Genomic DNA, 20,662 nt, shown 5'->3' with positions numbered 1-20,662 from the left:
ATTAATCGTGAAAATCCATCGCAACGCATAGATAGTACGCCAGTAGAACAAACAACAACATAATTGCTATTTCCTTTATCCACAGCCAGGGTTTACCAATCAAGTTTCCGAACCATGAAGACTTATCTTCAGTCATCTGATGTAATTTTGCTGAAAGATCAAGAATGTCTTGTTGGATTTTGTTCAAGTTCTCTGTTGGATCCATTAACCCGGTGCAGCACTTAGGTCCGATGATGGTGCAGGCTCCTCGCGTTGAATCCAAGGCCACTCTGTTCTGTAAGATCATTATCTTGTGCGAAGCGAGAGTGTCTGTCATGTTACTGGTACGACAATCTTGATCATGTTGAAGGATGACTGAATGTTTCGTATGTGAGTCTCTGCGTTGTGTATTTTATTTTATTTTTTCGTGATAGTTGGTTCGGCAGTGGGTCTAGTTGTTTTCTTGAGGTTTTCTTTTGGCTTCATACGCAGATGACGAGGTCAGTGCATATGGGTCCCGGACAGTCATCATCAAGTGGTATCTGCACAGAGTAAGAAAGAAAACAAAAGACAGGAGAGCAGTATTTGTTCACACACTAGGGTTGTAAACTTTTCCGAGTCTGCTAGACAGTAGAGCAGTATTTGTTCAAACACTATGGTTGTAAACTTTTCTGAGTCTGCTATTGTTGTTCCATCTTTCCCTATTTCTTAAACCTTTGACACCTAAGGAACAGGGAGGTAAGGATGGACTAGGATAGGGCCTATGAGGTAATCTTCACCGCAGAGTTTGACCCTCCGAAGCCTGTTGCATTCGGTTCTTCTCTGGGCTCCTCACTGGTTCCGTGTCCTAACCTATCCCTGTAGGTGGGGGGAACAACTCTACAGTGTGTACATTAGTCCAGGTTTCTCCTTCCCTGACACAATACTGCAGCTGCTGCAATCAACATCACTTAATGTGGTCCATGCCACATAGGAATTACTTTCAATTACTTGAGCTGAACCGTCAACAAACAACTCACATTCTGAATTCTCTGTGGGAGTTTCTTTTACTTCCCTCGAAGGTGTGTATGTAAGCGTAACACAATCGTGAGTCATTTCTCCTTCATCCTCTAACAAATTATCAGTCATTGCAGACATCATACATGAGGATGGGTTCTTGACTAGTGCACGCTGTAAAACAATGTTCGGGGCTGTGGGGGTAGTTAACCCATTTCCCCAATGGGAGGAGATGACAGAAGTTTCTTTTGTTTCATTCATCAGTGTGGACACTGCATGAAGGCATTTCACATTTACAGTCTGACCTAACATCATTACTGATGAAGGGCCTGTGCTGTAGCATAACATTTAAGGCTGTGAGTCTACTTTAACCAGTGTCCCCCAAAGGAAAAACTGAGATAGTCACTTTCCTTTTGTTCTATTAAACAAAAACAGAAGTCTTTTATCTCTGTTGCTAGTTAGTGGGGAAATAAAGCACTCACAGCCCAACTGGTTAACAACTAAAACAGCTGCCGAACGAGCTTAATGACGAGGGGAGGGGCTGCTTCAGAGCAGCCAGCAGGCTGAGCAGAAGCTGAGTTACATTGTTAGTTTCTCTAACATTCTTTTTGTTTTTTCTACACTCTTTTCCCCAATGTCCATGTTTACCACAATAATAACAACTGCTGCCCTCTCTCTTAGGACATTTGCGTTTCTGTTGCTTCTCTGCGTTGACCTTAAAGGATGCTGCTGCAATTTTCACTCTTGCCTTGACATCAGAGTTTCTTTCCCAAGTAACTAAACTGTCCAAGTTGTTTTGCAGGGTTCTAGTGACCCATGTGACATTTAAGAAATGCAATGCATTTCTATGCTCTGACAAAAGACTATCAAACCATGTGCGAACTAGGTGACCATTATCTTCTAGCACCTTCTCTGTAGTGTCAGCTATACCACTGTATGCTGCTGCTGACTGAAAAAATCTTTGAGTGTACTCACTAACAGTTTCACCCTTCTTCTGTAAACAAATAGTGATCTTCGATCAGTCAATTTTGGGTCCAACAATGTTCTTCAACGCTTTCAGAACTCCCTTTCTCAATTCATCTTTTCTGGCATGTTGTAGTTCAGAAGTAACAGCAGACTCAAAACTGTTGAATTCAGATTCAGTTAGAATTTGTGACATCAGCTGTGTGACTTCTGCCAACGACATGTCGTAAAGACGCATTTTACTGATCAATGCCCTTCTAAATTCAGAAAAATCTGTGCGTACTGAAGGTAAGCTTTGGGATAGTCTTTCTATGTCTCTAGGTCCGAGTGCTTTGGCAACAGTTTGGTTTTGGACAACAGAAGAGTTGGGAGGAACACTTTCAGTTCCCTCAATTCCCTGAGATCTTCTTGCAACACAAACCTTTACTGAATCTACAGGCTTATCAGTTACTGATGGGATGTCTACATCTGTTTCAAAGAATGCTTTTAAGTCAGGATAAGTTTCATCTGACTGTTGGTCTTCTGAGTCACATTTGGTTGAGGCCTTGTTATGGCCCACCTTAGTGTGCATTTGTTTGTTATGTTCTTTTAATTTAGCTATACACCTAGATTGTTCTTGTGCAATGGATAAGCTAAGTTCCATGTGACAGAAAATAATGCCTTTTATGTTTCTCTTCCTGATACATGCACCCAACACCTTCTTGCATTCTTCAATAGACCATACTTTTTCTGGGTGAATACCAAATTTCTTTCTCAAATCCAATCTGACTGAGTCACAGTCACTATGGAGTCCATCTGTTCTCCTAACAGTGTTTTAAATTCACTATCTGACCACAAAGGAGTAGCAAGACCACCTTTTTTAGTTGTGGAGATTAGTCTAGCACTTTTCTTAATCATTTTGTGGATTTCTTTGTTACCACACAAACAAACACTAAAACTTCTCTGATCACAGAGGGTACGCTTGTTAACACAAATCAACTATTGTTTAACTTCCTTGTTACCAACACATCACAAACTATTAGTACGTTACGCTAATCTTCCCTAAAAGAAAAATGCATAAGGATCTTTCACCTTCTTAACTTTTAGAGGATAAAACAAACAAAAAACACTAAAACTTCTCTGATCAAAAGAGGCTACACTTGATAACACAGTTAACCTTCCTTGCCCAGAGCAAAGGGTAACACAGAATATTAGCACGTTACGCTAATCTTCTCTAAAAGGAAATGCAAAGGATCTTTCACCTTCCTCAAGGATCTTGAATAGAGTGAAACTCACCAAATGGTTGTTTTTAAAGAAAAGATTCCGTCTGGAACTCTGGAAAAAAAGTTTGTTCTTTGTTGAGCTTTGAAGCTTCAGGATTCAGCCTGGAACTCAGTCTTTGTTGAGTGGAGATTTCAGTTCTGGAACTCAGTCTTTGTTGAGTGGAGATTTCAGTTCTGGATTCAGGTAAGATTCTCTCTTGAATACAGTCAGATCTTTGAGCTTGAATTCCAATCTGGATTCAGGTGAAGTTAATTATATCCGGGTCACGGCACCATCTGTAGTGATCTTTTTCTTTGTAGAAAAGTTAGAAGCTCAGACCAGGAGACGGTGGAAGTTTTCCAAGCAGAAGTTCTTTATTGCTTGTCGGTAGCTGCAGTCATTCCAACATCGTCTGACTTCTTGAGTCAAACATTGTAATATATATACATTATAAGAGGGAGGGATTACATTGTGATGGTGGAAACTCGTATACCAGTTTAGGAACCTGTATTAAAAGAGAGAGGGAAAAACTTATGCAAACCCTGAGACTCCAGGACAGGAGTGACAGGACTCTCTCTTTCTAAGACAAAAGCTCGCGAGAGTCTCCAAGAGTTTGATTAACATGTTTCATTTAACTTACAATAGAAAGAAAACCCGTCTGACAGCTGTATATAGAGACACAGAATAAGACAGGAGTTTCGTGCTCCACAGCTGAATGCTAAATTCAAGTTACAGAACTTTCTCAGTTTATATATGAAACTAAATTAAACATTTGACAAAGTTGTATTCCTTCAGTGTCTAAAATGTAACCTGATCGTTTTACTTGCCTTTTGTTATATAAGCACTCGTTATTCAAATTTGAAATATTTCGATAACACCTCATTTGTATGCTTAATTCGTGTAATTATTCGTGTTTACTTATTCTCTCAAAACACACAAAAACAACTGTTGCGCCACATGCGCCTTCACCGTAGTAAGTACTACAGCAACATTCCACAAACAGTCTTTCAAAACTCTTTCCGCTATAAAAGCACCCAGTCCACTTGATAGTATCCAGCTCTCTTGTCACAGTTGTCCATACGAGTCCCCAGTCCTTCTCTCTCTCCCATTCTCTCGTACCAGCCAGCTTATATATGGTCTCCCAAGCCAATCACTGCAATCAGAGACAGGTGTCCGTCATTTTGCACTTGACCAACTTACTTACTGCTCGGCTCCCTCCTCGCTCTCTCACTGCAGACTTCGCTGGACCACGCCCCCTCGCCATATACCCCCACCGCCCGACTCAGGCCGGGGAGCCATCCGGCCTGCAGCCCCCCCTCCCCCTCCCCCTCCTGGAGAGTTAGTCAGCCACACCCGGCCTGTGGACCACCTGAAATTTTAAAGGTTGTAATGCCAGATACCAATGGGTGATCCGCGCGTTGGTATCTTTCATGCGGTGGAGCCATTGCAGGGGAGCATGGTCCGAACAGAGGGTAAACTCCCGTCCCAATAGATAACAGCGGAGGGTGAGAACGGCCCATCTGATGGCAAGACACTCTTTCTCTATGGTGCTGTACTTAGTCTCTCTCTTCGAGAGCTTACGACTAATGTACAGCACCGGCCGCTCTTCACCCTCTATCTCCTGGTACAGGACTGCGCCCAGCCCCCTGTCCGACGCATCAGTCTGCAGGATAAAAGGGAGAGAAAAGTTAGGAGCCTGTAAGAGTGGCCTGCCACATAGAGCAGCCTTTATCTGGATAAAGGCCTGCTGACACCGCTCCGTCCACTGGACGGTATCTGGTGCTTCTTTTTTGTTAGGTCAGTCAGCGGGCTAGCGAGGTCCGAATAATTAGGCACAACTGCCTTACCTCCTTTTTGGTCTTAGGTCTCGGACAGGTCACAACTGCTAGCGTCTTATCAATTTGGGGACACACCTGTCCATGACCCAAGTGGAAACCCAGATACCTAACTTCCACTCGCCCAATTGCATACTTCTTTGGGTTGGCCGTGAGCCCCGTTTCCCGCAGCGTCCTGAGGCCAGCTCGCAAATGCTGCATATGCCACTGCCAGTCGTTACTATAGATGATAATATCATCCAAGTAAGCAGCGGCATATGCAGTATGTGGCCGGAGAATTCTGTCCATCAGGCGCTGGAAGGTCGCTGGAGCCCCGAACAAGCCGAAGGGATATGAGATTAAACCATACTTACTACTCTCTTCTTCACTCGTTTCTGCACTCAGATTTCAGTTTTTCTTCTATAGCAGCTGGCCTGGCAAACAACAAATATTAATATGAAAAAAAGAGAGATTATATATACATATATATGTACACACACACACACACACACACACACACACACACACAAGGCAGGCAAGTTATGATGAATGATTTGTTTTCTTTGTAAGAATTACGTAAGCTGAGTACAATGTACTTGGTGGGTAATATAATCAAAACCCTTCACAGACTCATCAGTTTAAAATGTAAATGCTCTCTTATAAGCATCCCTTTTAACAATTTAATCTTTGAACTTATTTGTAATTAGAAATATATATTAGAAAGTAATCAAAAAGGCAATAAGGTTGTCAAGCTTGAACAGATATAAACACCAATCAACACACAGTACCATAATTAGCAGGTCATCTCAAGACGAATTAACTTTATGTTCATAACATGTTTTTTAAAAACTTTTCAAAGATCATTTACATCATAACAATGAAGCCAAATTGTTCAGGAAATCAGAAATAAATACACAGCTTCATTTTGCAATTAAAAATAAATGTTAATGTAATGTCGTACGTGTTATAATAATGACTAATTGTGTTTTTTGCCAATGCATTGGACAATGTTTTATAGTTGTTTTAAGACAGACAAATGTCTCCACATAGATTTTAAACACATTTATCAAAGACTTCAGACTTTTACTAAATACCCAGTGTTAGAAATCAGTGTCAGCATGTTCCACGTGTCATATTAGCAAATGCATAGCAGACCTATCCACCTTGGAAAAAAAAGAAACAGTGAGCTATTTATTTATGCAAACAGCAAATAAAACTTACCAGTGCAGTCTGAGAGGGCAGTATCTTCAACTCTTCGAGTCTGCTTCGACTTCAAATTGAAATGCTTGGCTCTGATTGGTCAAATTGAATGTAGCTGAACTGAAAAATACGTGCTGTTACACTTTTGGTGACAAAGAGGAAAAACTACGGACTGCAGCTTTAAGTGGAATCCGTATTTGTTTGGCCAGAAATTTGAATTTTACTTTCTAACGTGTTAAATATGAATATTTTTCTTACAAAAACTCAGTTTTGATTCAGAATGCCTTTATTAACCCCCCATATATATATATATATATATATATATATATATATATATTTTTTTTTTTTTTTTTTCTCTCTGATTGTATTTCGTCTTAAAGAAGAAAGCCATATACACCTAGGATGGTTTGAGGGTGAGTAAATCATGGGCTAATTTTCATTTTAAAGTGAACTAATCCTTTAAGAGGTAAAAGGAAAATGTTTTTGATCCAAGCTACCTGATGATGGCAGTATGCACTGTTTAGTGCGGTTGCCAGTAAAATAAAGAAGAAGAAACAACGGAAGTTTGTACATTGTAACAAAATGATCAAAATGGGACTTGTGTCTATTCATTCGTTTTTGGTGAAGCGCTTGACAGCAGTAGCCGAAGAAATATTTGACGCTGTCAAAGACAATATAATTGAATATGAGCAGGAGATAGAGCGTCTAAAGCAAGAGAACTGTTGTCTCAGGAGTACACTGACTCACAACCGAAACGGCGTCTATGCAGAAACACACCATGGTTAGTAAAACATTCACTCTAAACTATTTTATTTTGTCATGGTCAATGGGAATACCATGCTTTTTGGCCATGGTCAGTGTTAGTACTATGGAATTATCTGAAGTACCTTGTTTCAGGTAACCTTCATGTTACATATCGGTCAGTACGTTACACGCTGTATATCAACGATAAATCTCAAATATGACGTTCTGACTTTTATCATATTATAAAGGATCCCATGATGATAAGTTGTATTTAAATTGCCATTATTAAATTGTTTTTATTTAAACGTGTAACACCTGACGTATGAAATGATAGTAAGATATGTTTATATATTTTATAATATTAAGATATTAATATCTTTATATAACATAAATACGATTTATGTTTGGTGTCATATTTGATACATCAGGGTTTTCTTGCCCATCTAATGAGAATACTCATCTAATACCTCGGATTAGCCTATTCAGTGACCCAAACTGAGCAATGTTGTGCCGATGTTGTTGTTTATGTAGTAAAAAGTTAAGAATATTATAGCTTTGCAATGAAATAATTATTAACATAAATTGTTAGGTTTTTATATCAGTATAACAGAGTAAATACGTATCAGTTTTCAGTCTCCCAATATGTCTTAGCAAGTTGTTATTTAAATGCTTTGTTTTATGATCAAAGTGCTATATTAAATAAAAATATTTTTAGTTTTGAGGGGCAAAACTTACCATATAATAATGCAATAAAATAATGATTATGAAATGCACAATGCACTAATAAACTATCCTCAAATAGCCTACAGGTTGTATCATTACTTTAACAGAGCTGCAAGATTCTGGATAAAATAAGAATCACAATTTGTTTCTAAGTAGTCAACTAAACAACATTTAAATCAATAGAGGCTCTACAGCTAATGGCTGCAGTCTATTTAAATAATATTGAATTAATTAGAACTAATAATAAAAAAAAGATCTATTTGAACGAATGATTAAATGAAAAATATACTTTTTTAAAAATCACTTGTCTCCACCATCTGGTCTAAGGATGTAATAGAAGTCTCTTATGCTCATCAAGCCTGCATTTATTTGATAAAAAATACAGTAACAAAAACAGTAATATTGTGAAATATTATTAGAATTTAAAATAGTGGTTTTCTATTTTAATATACTTTAAAGTAATTTATTTCTGTGATGCAATGCTGCATTTTCATCTGCCACTACTCCGGTCTTCAGAGTCAAATGTGACATGATCCTTCAGAAATTATTCTAATATACTGATTTGATACTCCATTATTCTCAATATCGGAAACAGTTGTGCTTAGGGTTGCCAACTTCTGGAAAGGAAAATGAGGGACAATCGTGGTTCTTTTAGGAAAATAAGGGACACTCAAAATATTTGTAATGTACCACACAGTGTAATTTCTGCAGTTAAGTTTATAAAAGGTTCTCAGACATAAACGCATTTGGGTCATTCCGTGTGAAATCAACCAAATTTAAGAAACGTTCCAGGCTCAAATGTTTTTTTTGTTTTTGTTTTTTAAAGTTATTCTTGTGTTTATAAAAAACATTAAAAAATTTCACAGCAAAAAGACACGTCTACCATAACCTGAATGTGGATTTTCTTTTGCTTGGAGACACATGGCTAATGTAAACAATATGTGATCTAAAGTCGGCTCTCAAAATATCAAGCATGATTGCTGTCCTCCGACTGGGTAAAATCATAGTCTAAAGCTAAAAGAAAATCAGTTTGTGCCCATCATACACTTTGCCTTTTTATTTGAAACGTGTCAACTCTGACTTCCCAAACTCTGAAAACTGGCTATTACCTTTGACAACTAGTGTTGACTCTATGGGGTTAGGATTGCTGCATTATTCCAAATGTAGTGAGATTCACAAAAATGTATCAAATTAACAAATAAATAGATTAAGATCCACAAATAAATGTAAGAGGTTCACAAAAAAAATATAAAACTCACAAATAAATGAAAAAAAATTAAAAAAATTTTTTACAAATGTGTTTTACATCACAAACACAACTCTCCCAGGTATTTATTTGTGAACCGCTTTCTGTGCATTTTTAAATCACTGCACAGATTTGTGAATCTCTTCTTGTGTATTTGTAAATCCCCTCACGTATCTGTGGATTTTGGAACACTTCTAGCGTCGACGTGCAGACAAATCCACAAATAAGTAGACTCCACCCACTGTTTACCTAAACCAATCAGATAATGGCCACATTGAGCATGTTCTCGCTACAACCAATCACGTTAGGCTTTACAGTCAGGGTGGTAACTTTGCTCATTCATCTGCATTGGCTCAAATAGGAAGTATTAGGCTAAGGCCCATAATATTGCTTCAGTAAAATATTTAAAATTTGGATTTCGTTAGAGTTAGACCATTAAACTGTGTATCAGGCACACATTTTTATGAGCCTTTGAAAATGCCAGAGAAACAGCGCTTATGTTATGGGAACAACGCGTTATGGAAGCGTCACGTTATTCATGATAAAACAGAAAAGCATCAATGCGTTGCTGACTTATAAAAACTGGATTCAACCTCATGATAAATATGTGATTTTGTGTAATATTGGGGAAATTACTGTCCCAACAGCTTTTCCAACTTCAATCAGGTTTTAAATGTGCAGCAGGTCCGTGGATCTAATGATTAAATATGTATCATGCATTTAAAAGTGAAATGCCCAGCAGACAAGTGATTTGACAAATGATATTTCATATGAATCAGTTTTAATATTTTTTTGTAAAAGTTACTTACAACATCCAAAATTAATCCAAAGATGTATTTTCCAGCATTGCATTATCCACTCAAAACCCCCGTAGCCGTGGTTGCATCTTCAATGATGGTCATTTGTGTTGATATTTGGTATTCTACATAATATTTATGTCCTATGGCTAGCTATTTGTCACCACGATTGTGCTTTAAAAGACAAAATCATCCGTTTAGTCATTTCTTACATCGTGTCTACCCCGTGCAAGGCTGTCTACACTGGACAAAGCAAATGTGCAAATGATGTGTCCTCCGTGTAGTTGCGTGTAGTAGCTACTTCAGAAGAAGAACGGGCATCGGTTTACTATCAATGAATCAGTGAAGACACTATAACGAATTAGGAATTTTCATGTAGCCAGCATCGATAAAGAAGATTATAGACACGTCATATATCTGCAGGTAAGAAAACAGACGTCAGCAGGGAAGATAGTGGGCTATTTGCTTTTTGACACGCCGCTAGAGTCCGGTAGAGAGTAGGGATGGGTACCGAGTTCGGTACTTTTTAGGTACCGACCGAATTGCCTCGATACTACCGAGTATCGAAACATGTCTAGTTTTTCGGTACCAAGTTTCGGTACCTAAGTGGTTAATCTCGTCAACGTCAGTTAAACAATAAACATGCAGCATGATTGGCTGTGGCGGAAAAACAGTTTACGCGGCTGCCCAGAGACGTGGCTCGTCGCACGTGTGGCTGTAGTGTGTGTGTGTGTGTGTAAGCGTCCAACCCAGATAGACAGAAAATATGTGGAAATGATCAAAAGTGTACCTATTTACCCGACTCGATGCCATAAGCACACGATGCAATATTTTCGACAAGATAATTGCTGCCAAGACCGGCAACACGGGAAATCTGATAAGGCACTTAAAAGCGCACAGAATACACTCAAGAGTAGAAAGTTTATCCGCCTTCGACTACAAGAACTGGAGCGCGTCACAAATGAACCGAAACTCAACTTTGAACGCGTATAGGATACTTGCCTCACAGACATGAGAAATAGTTCTATATATGTTCAAAATATGTCTACTTTTAAACGAAACAATTAGAAATAAATAGTTTGATTACCTAATCCATATAGGCGCGCGCGCGTTCACTACTGCAGGGATGACGAGTCAGCATCGCAAATTCGCAGTAATCATCTTTGCAGCCAACACGTTTAGTAAAAACATGTTCATTAATAAACAATTAAAATATCTCCTTGCTATCGTTTCCCGACACATCCATAATCATTAGGCTACTTTTGCCTGTGCTTTGCGCAAGCTTCATGTGTGCTGAGCGTGAGGCATATATCCCGCACCCCAGTAGCCTATATTTAATTCAATTCACATTTATTTGTATAGCATTTTTCACAATACAAAGCCTATCGTTTCAAAGGAGCTTTACAGAAAATGCATGTCTAAATTACAATTTAGAGTGATCTGTTATCAGGGGTGACTGTGTGTAATGCATTTCAATTAATTTTCATTCAGTTTCATTGTTAAACAATGCATTAAGTTAAGGCAGAAACAATGAGCTCATTGAAGTAAAGAATACATGTTGTTAAATGATTAGGAAACATAGAAAACTTTAGCATTGGTGCTTTTTTACAGACTCAAAATATGAGTGTAAAAAAGTCAACAAACTGAAAAAAGAAGTTTTTTTTTTTTAGGTAATGTTATATTGATAAAATTGGTATTGAAAAAAGTATCGTTCAGGAACCGGTATCGAAGTCAAGGTATCAGTATCGGTATCGAAAATTTTGTTACGATACCCAGCCCTAGTAGAGAGGGCGTTATATAATGCTTGGTGATGATCATAATTTGTGTGTAATCCTGAGTTTATCCTGATGGAAATATAAAGAAACCTTAAACTCCAACAATCTTTTGGAAATGGGGTGTTTTAACCACACAAACAGCTCAATTTGAATGAAGCGCCCAGCTCCTTTCAGGGGTGCACATCTGCAAAATTAATCAGATCCAGTTCTCGCCCCGACTGTAAAGCCTAACGTGATTGGTTGTAGCGAGAACGTGCTACAATTGGTCAGCTCAGTGTGGCCATTATCTGATTAGTTTAGGTAAACGGTGGGTGGAATCTACTTATTTGTGGATTTGTCTGCACGTTTATGCTAGAGTGTTTCAAAATCCACAGATGCGTGAGGGGATTTACAAATACACAAGAAGAGATTCACAAGTGCGTGCAGTGATTTACAAATGCTCAGAAAGCGGTTAACAAATAAATGCTAGACAGAGTTGTGTTTGTGATAAAACACATTTGTAAAAAAAATAAGAAAAATGTATTAAACTCTATTTATTTTTTTAACTCTTAACATTTATTTGTGGATCTTAATCTATTTATTTGTGAATTTGATATTTTTTTGTGAATCTCTACATTTGTTTGTGAATCTCAATCTATTTATTTGGAATAATGCAACAATCCTAACCCCATATGACTCCTCCAGACTGTAAATCAGGGCAAAAATCTGAAAATTTTGTGTAGTGTATTCCTGCCTTTACCAAAGGGAAATTGGTGGTGAATGACATTTTAAATTGACTTGAACATTATATTTAGAATGTCCCTGTCTTACAAGTAAAAACTAATTTTGTGCTTCATGTCACACAGATACTCGGAGAGATGGATGTCTGCAAGTTCCATTGGGTTCAGAACTGTCAGAAATACAAGTAAAAATGGAGCTTGCCACTGTGATGGCTCATGAGCCTTTGAGACAAGCTTCTACCAATACTTCTCCCCTTTCTGAAGGTTTTAAATGGCAGGAACCCTCTCACTGCCTCACACTTCTGCCAAATGTGCTGTCGAAGAATGCAGATATTGGTGGTACAGATACACAATCATCAATCACAGTTGGTACAGATACACAACCATCAATCACAGTTGGTACAGATACACAACCACCCATCACAGTTAAGTCAGAGCTGTGTGAAAATCAGGCTAAACATTCATACCCATCTACAGTGCAGCCTGGCAGTGATTGTCATTTTGAACTTCCAGCACCTGAACAAGACCTGTCGTGTCTTCAACTTTACATTGAAAGTTCTGATGAGATGTCACAAAAGGCAATTCAAAGTTACCAAAACACATTAATATGCAAGATTTGCAGAAAAAATTTCAGCACCAAAGGACGTTTGCAGAGACACACTTTAGTGCACCAGAACCAGACACTTTTCTGCTGTGGTTCATGTGGGAGTCGTTTTAAATCGAAACTCCACTTGAAAGAACATGAGAGACTCCATGCAGGTGATTATCACTATAGCTGCCAATCAGATTTTGTATGTTTGCCAGTCTTAATTCTTAATCCTCAAAAAAAAAAAAAAAACATGTCTAAAGACGGGTTGAGTTAGGCAGGTCAATGAATTGGGGCTTTAGGCCAAAGAATGAAATTAATTTACATTCTGGGGTAACCCATTTCAACACTGTGTTTTTAATAGAGCTGTAAAAATTAACTCATGCCATTAATTAGTTTTGCAGATCTCAAATATATATTGGTGCGCTGTCTTTGAACCCGCTCTTTGATGTCGCTTCAGACAGTGCACCAGCACCACATTGAGTTCTATTTTGCGCTTGATTGGACAAAAAACAACACACAATTTTGTCGAAATGCCCGTTATTGGCGAGTATCCGGTTCGTAAGCAGTCTTAAATGAGTTAAAAAAGAGTGTTTACACCTGTTATTAAAATGAGTTTTGGTCAATCGGATCACAAGTAGACGAGGGAGACACATACCCGTTCTCACCTGGGGCCTCATGTATAAAACTTTCCATAGTTTTCATCCTAAAAGTGTGCGTACGCACAAAAGTACACCAGAACCTACACCAAAATTCCCTTTATAAAACCGTCAGCGGAAGATTGTGCCTAGGCTACATCATCTCTCCCCTAGAAATAACCATATATGGAGCTTACAATGCCTAGTTTTTTGCATCTGCGTATCATCTACATCTACATATCATTTCCATGCATATTCCATCCAAGTGATACCATGTTCAACGGTACAAGACATTAAGAAAATGAGATAGGCCTATGGACTATGTGCCGTCACACACCGTTCAGCAGAGTTTGTAGCCTACAGTACTGTGTTATTGGGGCCAATGGTGTTCATCACCGAGCGAGTCCTTCGTTGTCTGTCTCTGCTTGGATTCAAAGTGCATTGATTATTATTCACACAAAAATATTTTCTCAGAACAAATCTGTTACTTAGAACACAAATTAAAGCGGAATTATCATGTGCCAAGCACTTCTCGTTGTGGATAAAACATCAAAACACAGCATGCCACAGGAAAAGTGTTTAAAAACAGCGCATTCACTACAAATATTTCTAATTAAATTTATAAAAAAAATTGTAACTTTTGGATAATGATTCATGAAATTTTAATGCTTATTCCATGAATGAGTGTGGCATATTTAATCTAAATGTATATATCAGAAGCATAGATCTTTCATTCTAATGGACAAAATAAGCTTGCGCATATGAAAGTGCCCGGAGATGACGGATAAACATACAGAGAGCATCAAATTAATTTCTGCTCTGACAGCCACAAGACCACGCCAAACGTGGTGAGTGGATGTTAGAAACAGGAATGGTGAGGGTTAGCGTTTTTCATCTTCAAACCATACTTGGATCTCCAGCTGACAAAGTTTAAATCTCGCCTGGCTAGGGCGCTTTCCATACACATTAGGTCGGTTGGCGGAGAGTAGGCGGTCTTTTGCGGCTGTTCGACCACATGAGCATTTACACTACGAAAGCAATCCGGTCAAATGCGTTTTCGACTACCTCGGAAGTGGACAAGCTCAAAATGTTTTATACGCTGATTACACCTGTATTTAGCTTCGTCCACTTGTGATCTGATCAACCAAAATGCATCTTAATACCAGGTGTAAACAGGGCCTAAGTGACAGCAGCCTAATAATCCCGTTGCTGCCCGTCATTAGCCGCATTTCCACTGTCGGAACAAAAGCGGGCGTGCTTTTCCACCGTCACTTCCGGGGCTTGATCGGGCCTCGTTGGGGCTTCCTCTGGGCCAGCGGCCAGGGTTTTTTGACCCGCTGAATACCTTGGTCCAAAGCGGGCCAGCTCGGGTTTGTGGAGTGGTTTTGAACAGAGGCGGAGTTTATTTGAGTCTGGAGACAGCAGCTAATCAGCTTAAAAACTTTTAAAATAATTTTAGCTCAAAACTTACTTTCAGACTGCAGCGAGTGTTTGAATACCTTCTGTTTTTGATTCGATGTGGATTCTGTTTAATGTATAAGGCAGAAATATTTATATGCGATGCAAAAGTGTGCTAACCATTACCATAGTAAACATGCTAAATATAACCGCTTGAAGAAATAAGACAAATAGTTTAGACCAGGGGTATTCAATTAAAGTTCCGGACAATACTTTTTTGGAACAGTTATATATTTCCATCAAGGCAGCAGAAGTACTTTGTAAAAAAAACCAAAAAAAACCAAAAAAAAAAACCTGATGATTCAAAGATGAGAATCTTAGGCCCAGAGAGCTAAATAGTGATGTCTTAGAATTTTCATCCAAAATGTACCCAAAAAAGTACATATTTCTCCCAACTGGATATGTAAATAAAAAGGTTAGATCAGATATTTTAACAGGCTATTTTTATTTATTTTACATTTAGACTGGGGGTGGAGTGTTTATCAAAGCAATGAACTACTGAAAACAAACAATGTACATAATCTAATAATCAAAACTCTCATCATGAGGACAAAACAAAGTTAACTAGTTGGCCTAATTTAAAAAAAAAATTCTCTGAATAATTTTCCAAATTTTAACATTGTTTATTATGAAATGCTCTTCATATGCTTATTAATAATGCTAAATGCAATTAATGTGTAGTCTTAACCTGGTGTAGTTAAACTGTCAGTCATCTGTATGTCAGATAAAAAAAACAATTATATTAGCTGCATTCTCGTTTCCTGCTGTTTTTTAGCGAAAGTATCTATTTTGCTTCTCACCTTGTTTCTGCTACTGTTCTAATTAAAATAACCACGTCGTCTGCAGCTCTCGCTTTACTTTTTAGCAAGGGGGAGAGAGAAGCAACACGGACGGATCGGAAAGGGCTTGAATGAAGCACTTTTGGCTCTAAATAAAAATATTATAGATATAGCTCCGAAGGATCATACTATAAACAACCCTGGGTGCTTGTGGTGTGAACCGCTCTGTTGTTCTGACGCGCTGCTCACTTTAATCTGTAGAAACGTTAAATTTACACAATTACGTCCTATGGTCCGGATCCGGACCGCAGTCCGCCATTTGAATAACACTGATTTAGGCTATCACAATCGTGTATTTATTTTATTTTATCTGTCATTACGTCTCGTCTCTTTATCTGATATCCATATTTAGCTCCGCATATGTCATAAAATAAATCGAGTCCAGTTTTACAGTTTTACTAAAGCTCCTCAGGTTCAGGTGCAGGTTCCTTTATTCCATACCCATAGGTAAATAAAATTTCAGTAAACCGGTTCAGTTTGTTTCTCATACATATATATAATTGACAATACAATAGACAAAACTATAACAACACTAACCCCTAAAACATTATACTAAACCCATTACTTCATCTTATTCATATAATTCATCACTACAAGGACAAAGCTGTTCCTACGTTTTGTTGTACACTACGGGACTCTAAACCGTCGATTAGACGGAAGGTGCTGGAACTTATAATAAAGGAACTTGAAGCACTGTGGAACTTAAGGCCTAACTGTGGAAACAGCGTGGCTTTGGGCTCGTTGCTACAGGTCTGAGGCTATTAGCCAAGCCCGGCCCGTTGAAAGCCCTTGCTCGCACTGACAGTAGAAAAGTGGCTAGTACTGTTAATCAAAGAACAAAAGAGAAAATCTATTCCTGCTCTTGACATGAAAAATAATAGCTTTCAGTTATACTGTAATGTTGAATGGTTATAATAAATGGATAAAATTGAGAATAAAAAATTAAATGGAGACCATCAGTACTGGTATCAGTGATACTGGCCTTCATTCATAGTACTTAGTAAAAAGATGCCATTAAACAAATATTTAAAATATACAGCCTTTGTTGTTTCTACATTATTTTTGATATTCAGTGTGAAGGTATTACAATATAAAAAAAAATAATTAAAAACTTTAAAAATGTGCGATTAATTAGTTTTGTTTTTTTAATCGATTGGCAGCACTAGTTTTTAACAGATAATCATATTTGTAGACTTATTACTATAACATTTATTTCCCTACAGAAAGTAGAGCAGAAGATCGGTCCGGAGAACCACTGGACTCACAGATCTCCCATGTCGAAATAATCCTGCAGCCAGACGGTGTAAATGTGGACACAAACCCACGGCACTCTCCTAAATTAAGTTTTTCTGATCAGGGACCTGGGAAATATCCTTTCTATTGTAAGATTTGTGATAGGCCATTCAAACGTCAAAAGAGCATGAAAAGCCACATGCTTTTACACCAAGGTGATCGGAACTACCCCTGTAAATTTTGTGGCAGAAGATTCTATAAGAGCTGGCATCTTGCAGAGCATTTAAGAATTCACACCGGTGAAAAACCATTTGGGTGCAATAAATGTGGAAAGGGGTTTGTTCAGTGGAATCAGGCAAGATCACATATAATCAAGCACCATGAAGGAGATATGTCACTGTTATCAAAGGAAAAAGCCTAAACCTGTAAATTGGCTTTTGTTACCCCTTCTTTAGCAAAGGAAATTAGAATAGTAATGTTAATTTTGAATTTCTGATGTACATTTCTAATAATAAATGATACATGGAGACATTTATCTCAGGTTTTGTAGATGCACATACTCTTCCTACATCCCATGTCTGTCATTTAAAAAAGCCATTTTGCTTCCATTGTCTTTTTCTCTTTTTTTTTACAGCATTTTACACAATATACATGGTTTCAAAGCAGTTTTACAAATTTTCGTACAGACTTAATATATTACATTTCATTGGTATTCATTATGCAGTTCTGGTTAAAGGAAAAGTTCGGTATTTTACACTTAAAGCCCTGTTTTAAGATAGTTTCTGATGAAATCGAATGGTTAAGATTGAAATTATGACAAATGCTGCTGGCCTGAGAATTTTAGGTTTCTGTGGTAGCAAGACCCCCCCCCCCCCCCACCTCCACAATGGTTGCATAGGTTCACTGGATCAATCGTTCATAAAATGCATTAAACTTTAGTTTACAAAGACGTGAAACTCACCAAGTGGTCTGGGGTGTTCACTGATAAGCTCACACAAAAATCGCTGCAAAAGATGCTTTCCAACAGGTTTTATTGTATTTTTTGTCCAACTCCATTGACTTGTATTGGATGTTCTGTGAGGTACGGTATTACTCCGCCGCCGGAAACGGAAATGGGGTTGTTTGTATTCTTTCTGTAGTCTTATGCAGTCACGGTATCGTAGGCTACGCTATCCAAACATTTTTAAAAGATCAAATCTATCCATGTCAACTTGGAAATGAATTCCGAGACATTTGTATGGGACGATGATGGTTTTGAGATCGATTTAGATTGACAGGGTTACAGGTTAAACGGGTTAAAGGTGCATTATCGCCACCAACTGGGCTGGAGTGTCTATTATTCAAGCTCTCAACGGAAGAATGTACGGTTGTGAGGTTTGATTTTTGTTTTTGTGCTACCACAGAAACCGAAAATTCTCGGGCCAGCAGCTAGAGGTCTTCTCGGGTTCTAAAAACTGTACCCGAACCGAACCACTACTTACCCGAACCCGACGTGCATAAATAATTTTTTTTAAAGAAATATCCGAACCGAGACAGACCCGATAAAATTAGACCCGAGTCCAACCCGACCATTTACGGCATTTACATTGTGCAGAGCATAGGCGAAAATCCGATAACATCAGCAATTTTAATTCAAGCAGCTGATTTCTGTAAATTAATGTAAAACTAAATGTATATTGCAACACAGGTTGTAGTCAATGTATACATTAACGACGATTTGAGACAAATACATGTAAATGTAATATTGCAGCACAGGTTGTAGTCAGTATATACATTAAGGACGATTTGAGACAAATACATGTAAATTTAATATAAAACTATGTAAATCGCACTCTGTGGCACGGCAGGATTTTGAACAAGGTCCTAAAGCCGTAGCTGGGCGCCGCCGGTGTGTGTAAGTTACACACATAGAGAATAATGTGTTCGAATTTTAAAAGACATGGCACTGCACGACGCAGCGCTGCGCTTCTGGTCCGGTGTGCGACCTCTTTTAGGAAATGGACAGCCACCGACACGAACGCACACACCTATTTACTTGATAATAAAGCCGTAAAGTAGGCTATCTTTGAACTCAGGACCATAGCTCAGGACAGCGCCACTTCTCACAAATACAGACAGGATTGGAGATCAAAAGTTTAACTGACATGTAACCGCGATCAGAGGCATTTTCATCCGAGAAACGCTGTGATTGGTGGATAGGATATGGAGCAGGCGACTGACAGCGACATAACCAATCACAGTGTGACAGACGCTTCACATAGCACCAACTGCAATGTTTAATTTTAAATTAATGTAGCCTACTGGTAGTCTGGCACACGTGGGTGATGATATTTTCTGTGGGTGCTCGAGCCCCGGAGCACCCACGGTATCGGCGCCTATGGTGCAGAGCCTGCAGCCCTGCGTTTCTCAAAAACGCACTTAACATAGATGCGCACCTCTTGAACGTGCTCTAATTTCATCGTTTCAACAAACACCTTCTATTACTACTTGAATGGTAAACTTTTGAATTAATTCGGGTATATTTATTGTTACATTCCACAAGTGTTTTGTGTATATTTTGTTTTTTTTAGCTCTGTTTATCTGTTCCCCGGTGTTTCTTTATTCCGCTCCTAGGTGTACGATCACTGGACTTCCTGCCTGTCAATTATCATGATGACATTGTTCCACTCACCAACCCGCTGATATGCCATCTGAATAAAAGGGCTTGATTTCAAGGTGTGGGTGTGAGCAGGGTGTGAGCAAAGTCAGCATCCCATGTCACTCGAGTTAAGGCTGATTTATACTTCTACGTCGGACCTATGCCACAGCCTCTACGCTGCATGCGTCGGTTTTCATTTATACTGCTGCGTCGTTGTCCGCATCGACGTGCAATTACACATGCTGACCGCTAGTAGGCAGTGTCCACTGGCATGTTGATGATGTAATCCACAGTAGAATTATTTGCCATCAGGGAGTCTATAGTTTGACAAAGATGTGTCGTACAGATGGACATATCTTCGGACGCATTTTTGTTTGTGCCGTAATTGAGTATTTATATGTAGTATTTTCAGTGTTAGCTTTTATGTACAGAGGGAACGCAACTCCCAGTATCTTTGGTCTTTATTTAGCATCCTTATTTGGCTTCGTATATGCTGAAATATTCGTTTTCCCATTTTCTTTAGTTGGTTTAGAGGGTTTAGGTCATTAGTTATGGGAATTGTTTGGTTTTGTTCTTTTTTATTTGGCAACACTGTTTTTCCCCATGGAAGTTTTTTTATTTTTTTATTTCCATAGCGTTTTTTTAAAATAAACTATGCGTTTCAACTTATCTCGGTTTCATTGATTGATTCTGCTGTTTGCACACATGGTAACAGTTGTCTCACTTAAAGGTGCCTTGTGTCATGTCTGCCAAAAAATCAATTCATACTCCACATTCCATACCAGATGGGGGCAGTATACCTCCAGAAAGTGAGTTGGTCTACTCTAGAGTAACAAACGAGAAACGGCATAGTCTCTATGCTCCGCCCCTACCTTCACAACGATTCTAGAGCCATAGCCGAAGCCGAGCCAACTCCTAATAGAGGACGTTGTGACTCCAGAGGAACGTTGGTTGATGTCAAGTGATTTTTAAATATGACATCTTCAGGCTACTCCCCTTCACCTTTACCAGTGAATATGTTCATATTCGTTTTGTTCATATTACATTTTTATTGTTAGTTTAAATTACATTA

At 38.5% G+C, this 20,662-nt stretch overlaps 1 protein-coding gene across 1 annotated transcript; it reads left to right on the top strand.

Moving 5' to 3' along the window:
- The first annotated feature begins 6,714 nt into the window (after positions 1 to 6,714).
- LOC143711329 (uncharacterized) lies at positions 6,715 to 20,259 on the top strand. Its single transcript, XM_077202723.1, has 3 exons — positions 6,715 to 6,975; positions 12,325 to 12,957; positions 16,943 to 20,259. Exons 1-3 carry the CDS (start codon positions 6,777 to 6,779, stop codon positions 17,371 to 17,373), a joined length of 1,263 nt encoding a protein of 420 aa, XP_077058838.1. The 5' UTR covers positions 6,715 to 6,776; the 3' UTR covers positions 17,374 to 20,259.
- The last annotated feature ends 403 nt before the right edge of the window (positions 20,260 to 20,662 follow it).

This window comes from Siphateles boraxobius, unplaced genomic scaffold, assembly GCF_051911475.1.
Source record: "Siphateles boraxobius isolate OS27281-9 unplaced genomic scaffold, OSU_SipBor_1 5, whole genome shotgun sequence".
Taxonomy (NCBI): domain Eukaryota; kingdom Metazoa; phylum Chordata; class Actinopteri; order Cypriniformes; family Leuciscidae; genus Siphateles; species Siphateles boraxobius.
Note: the sequence above shows the minus strand (reverse complement) of the source record. Positions and strands in the feature narration are given on the sequence as shown.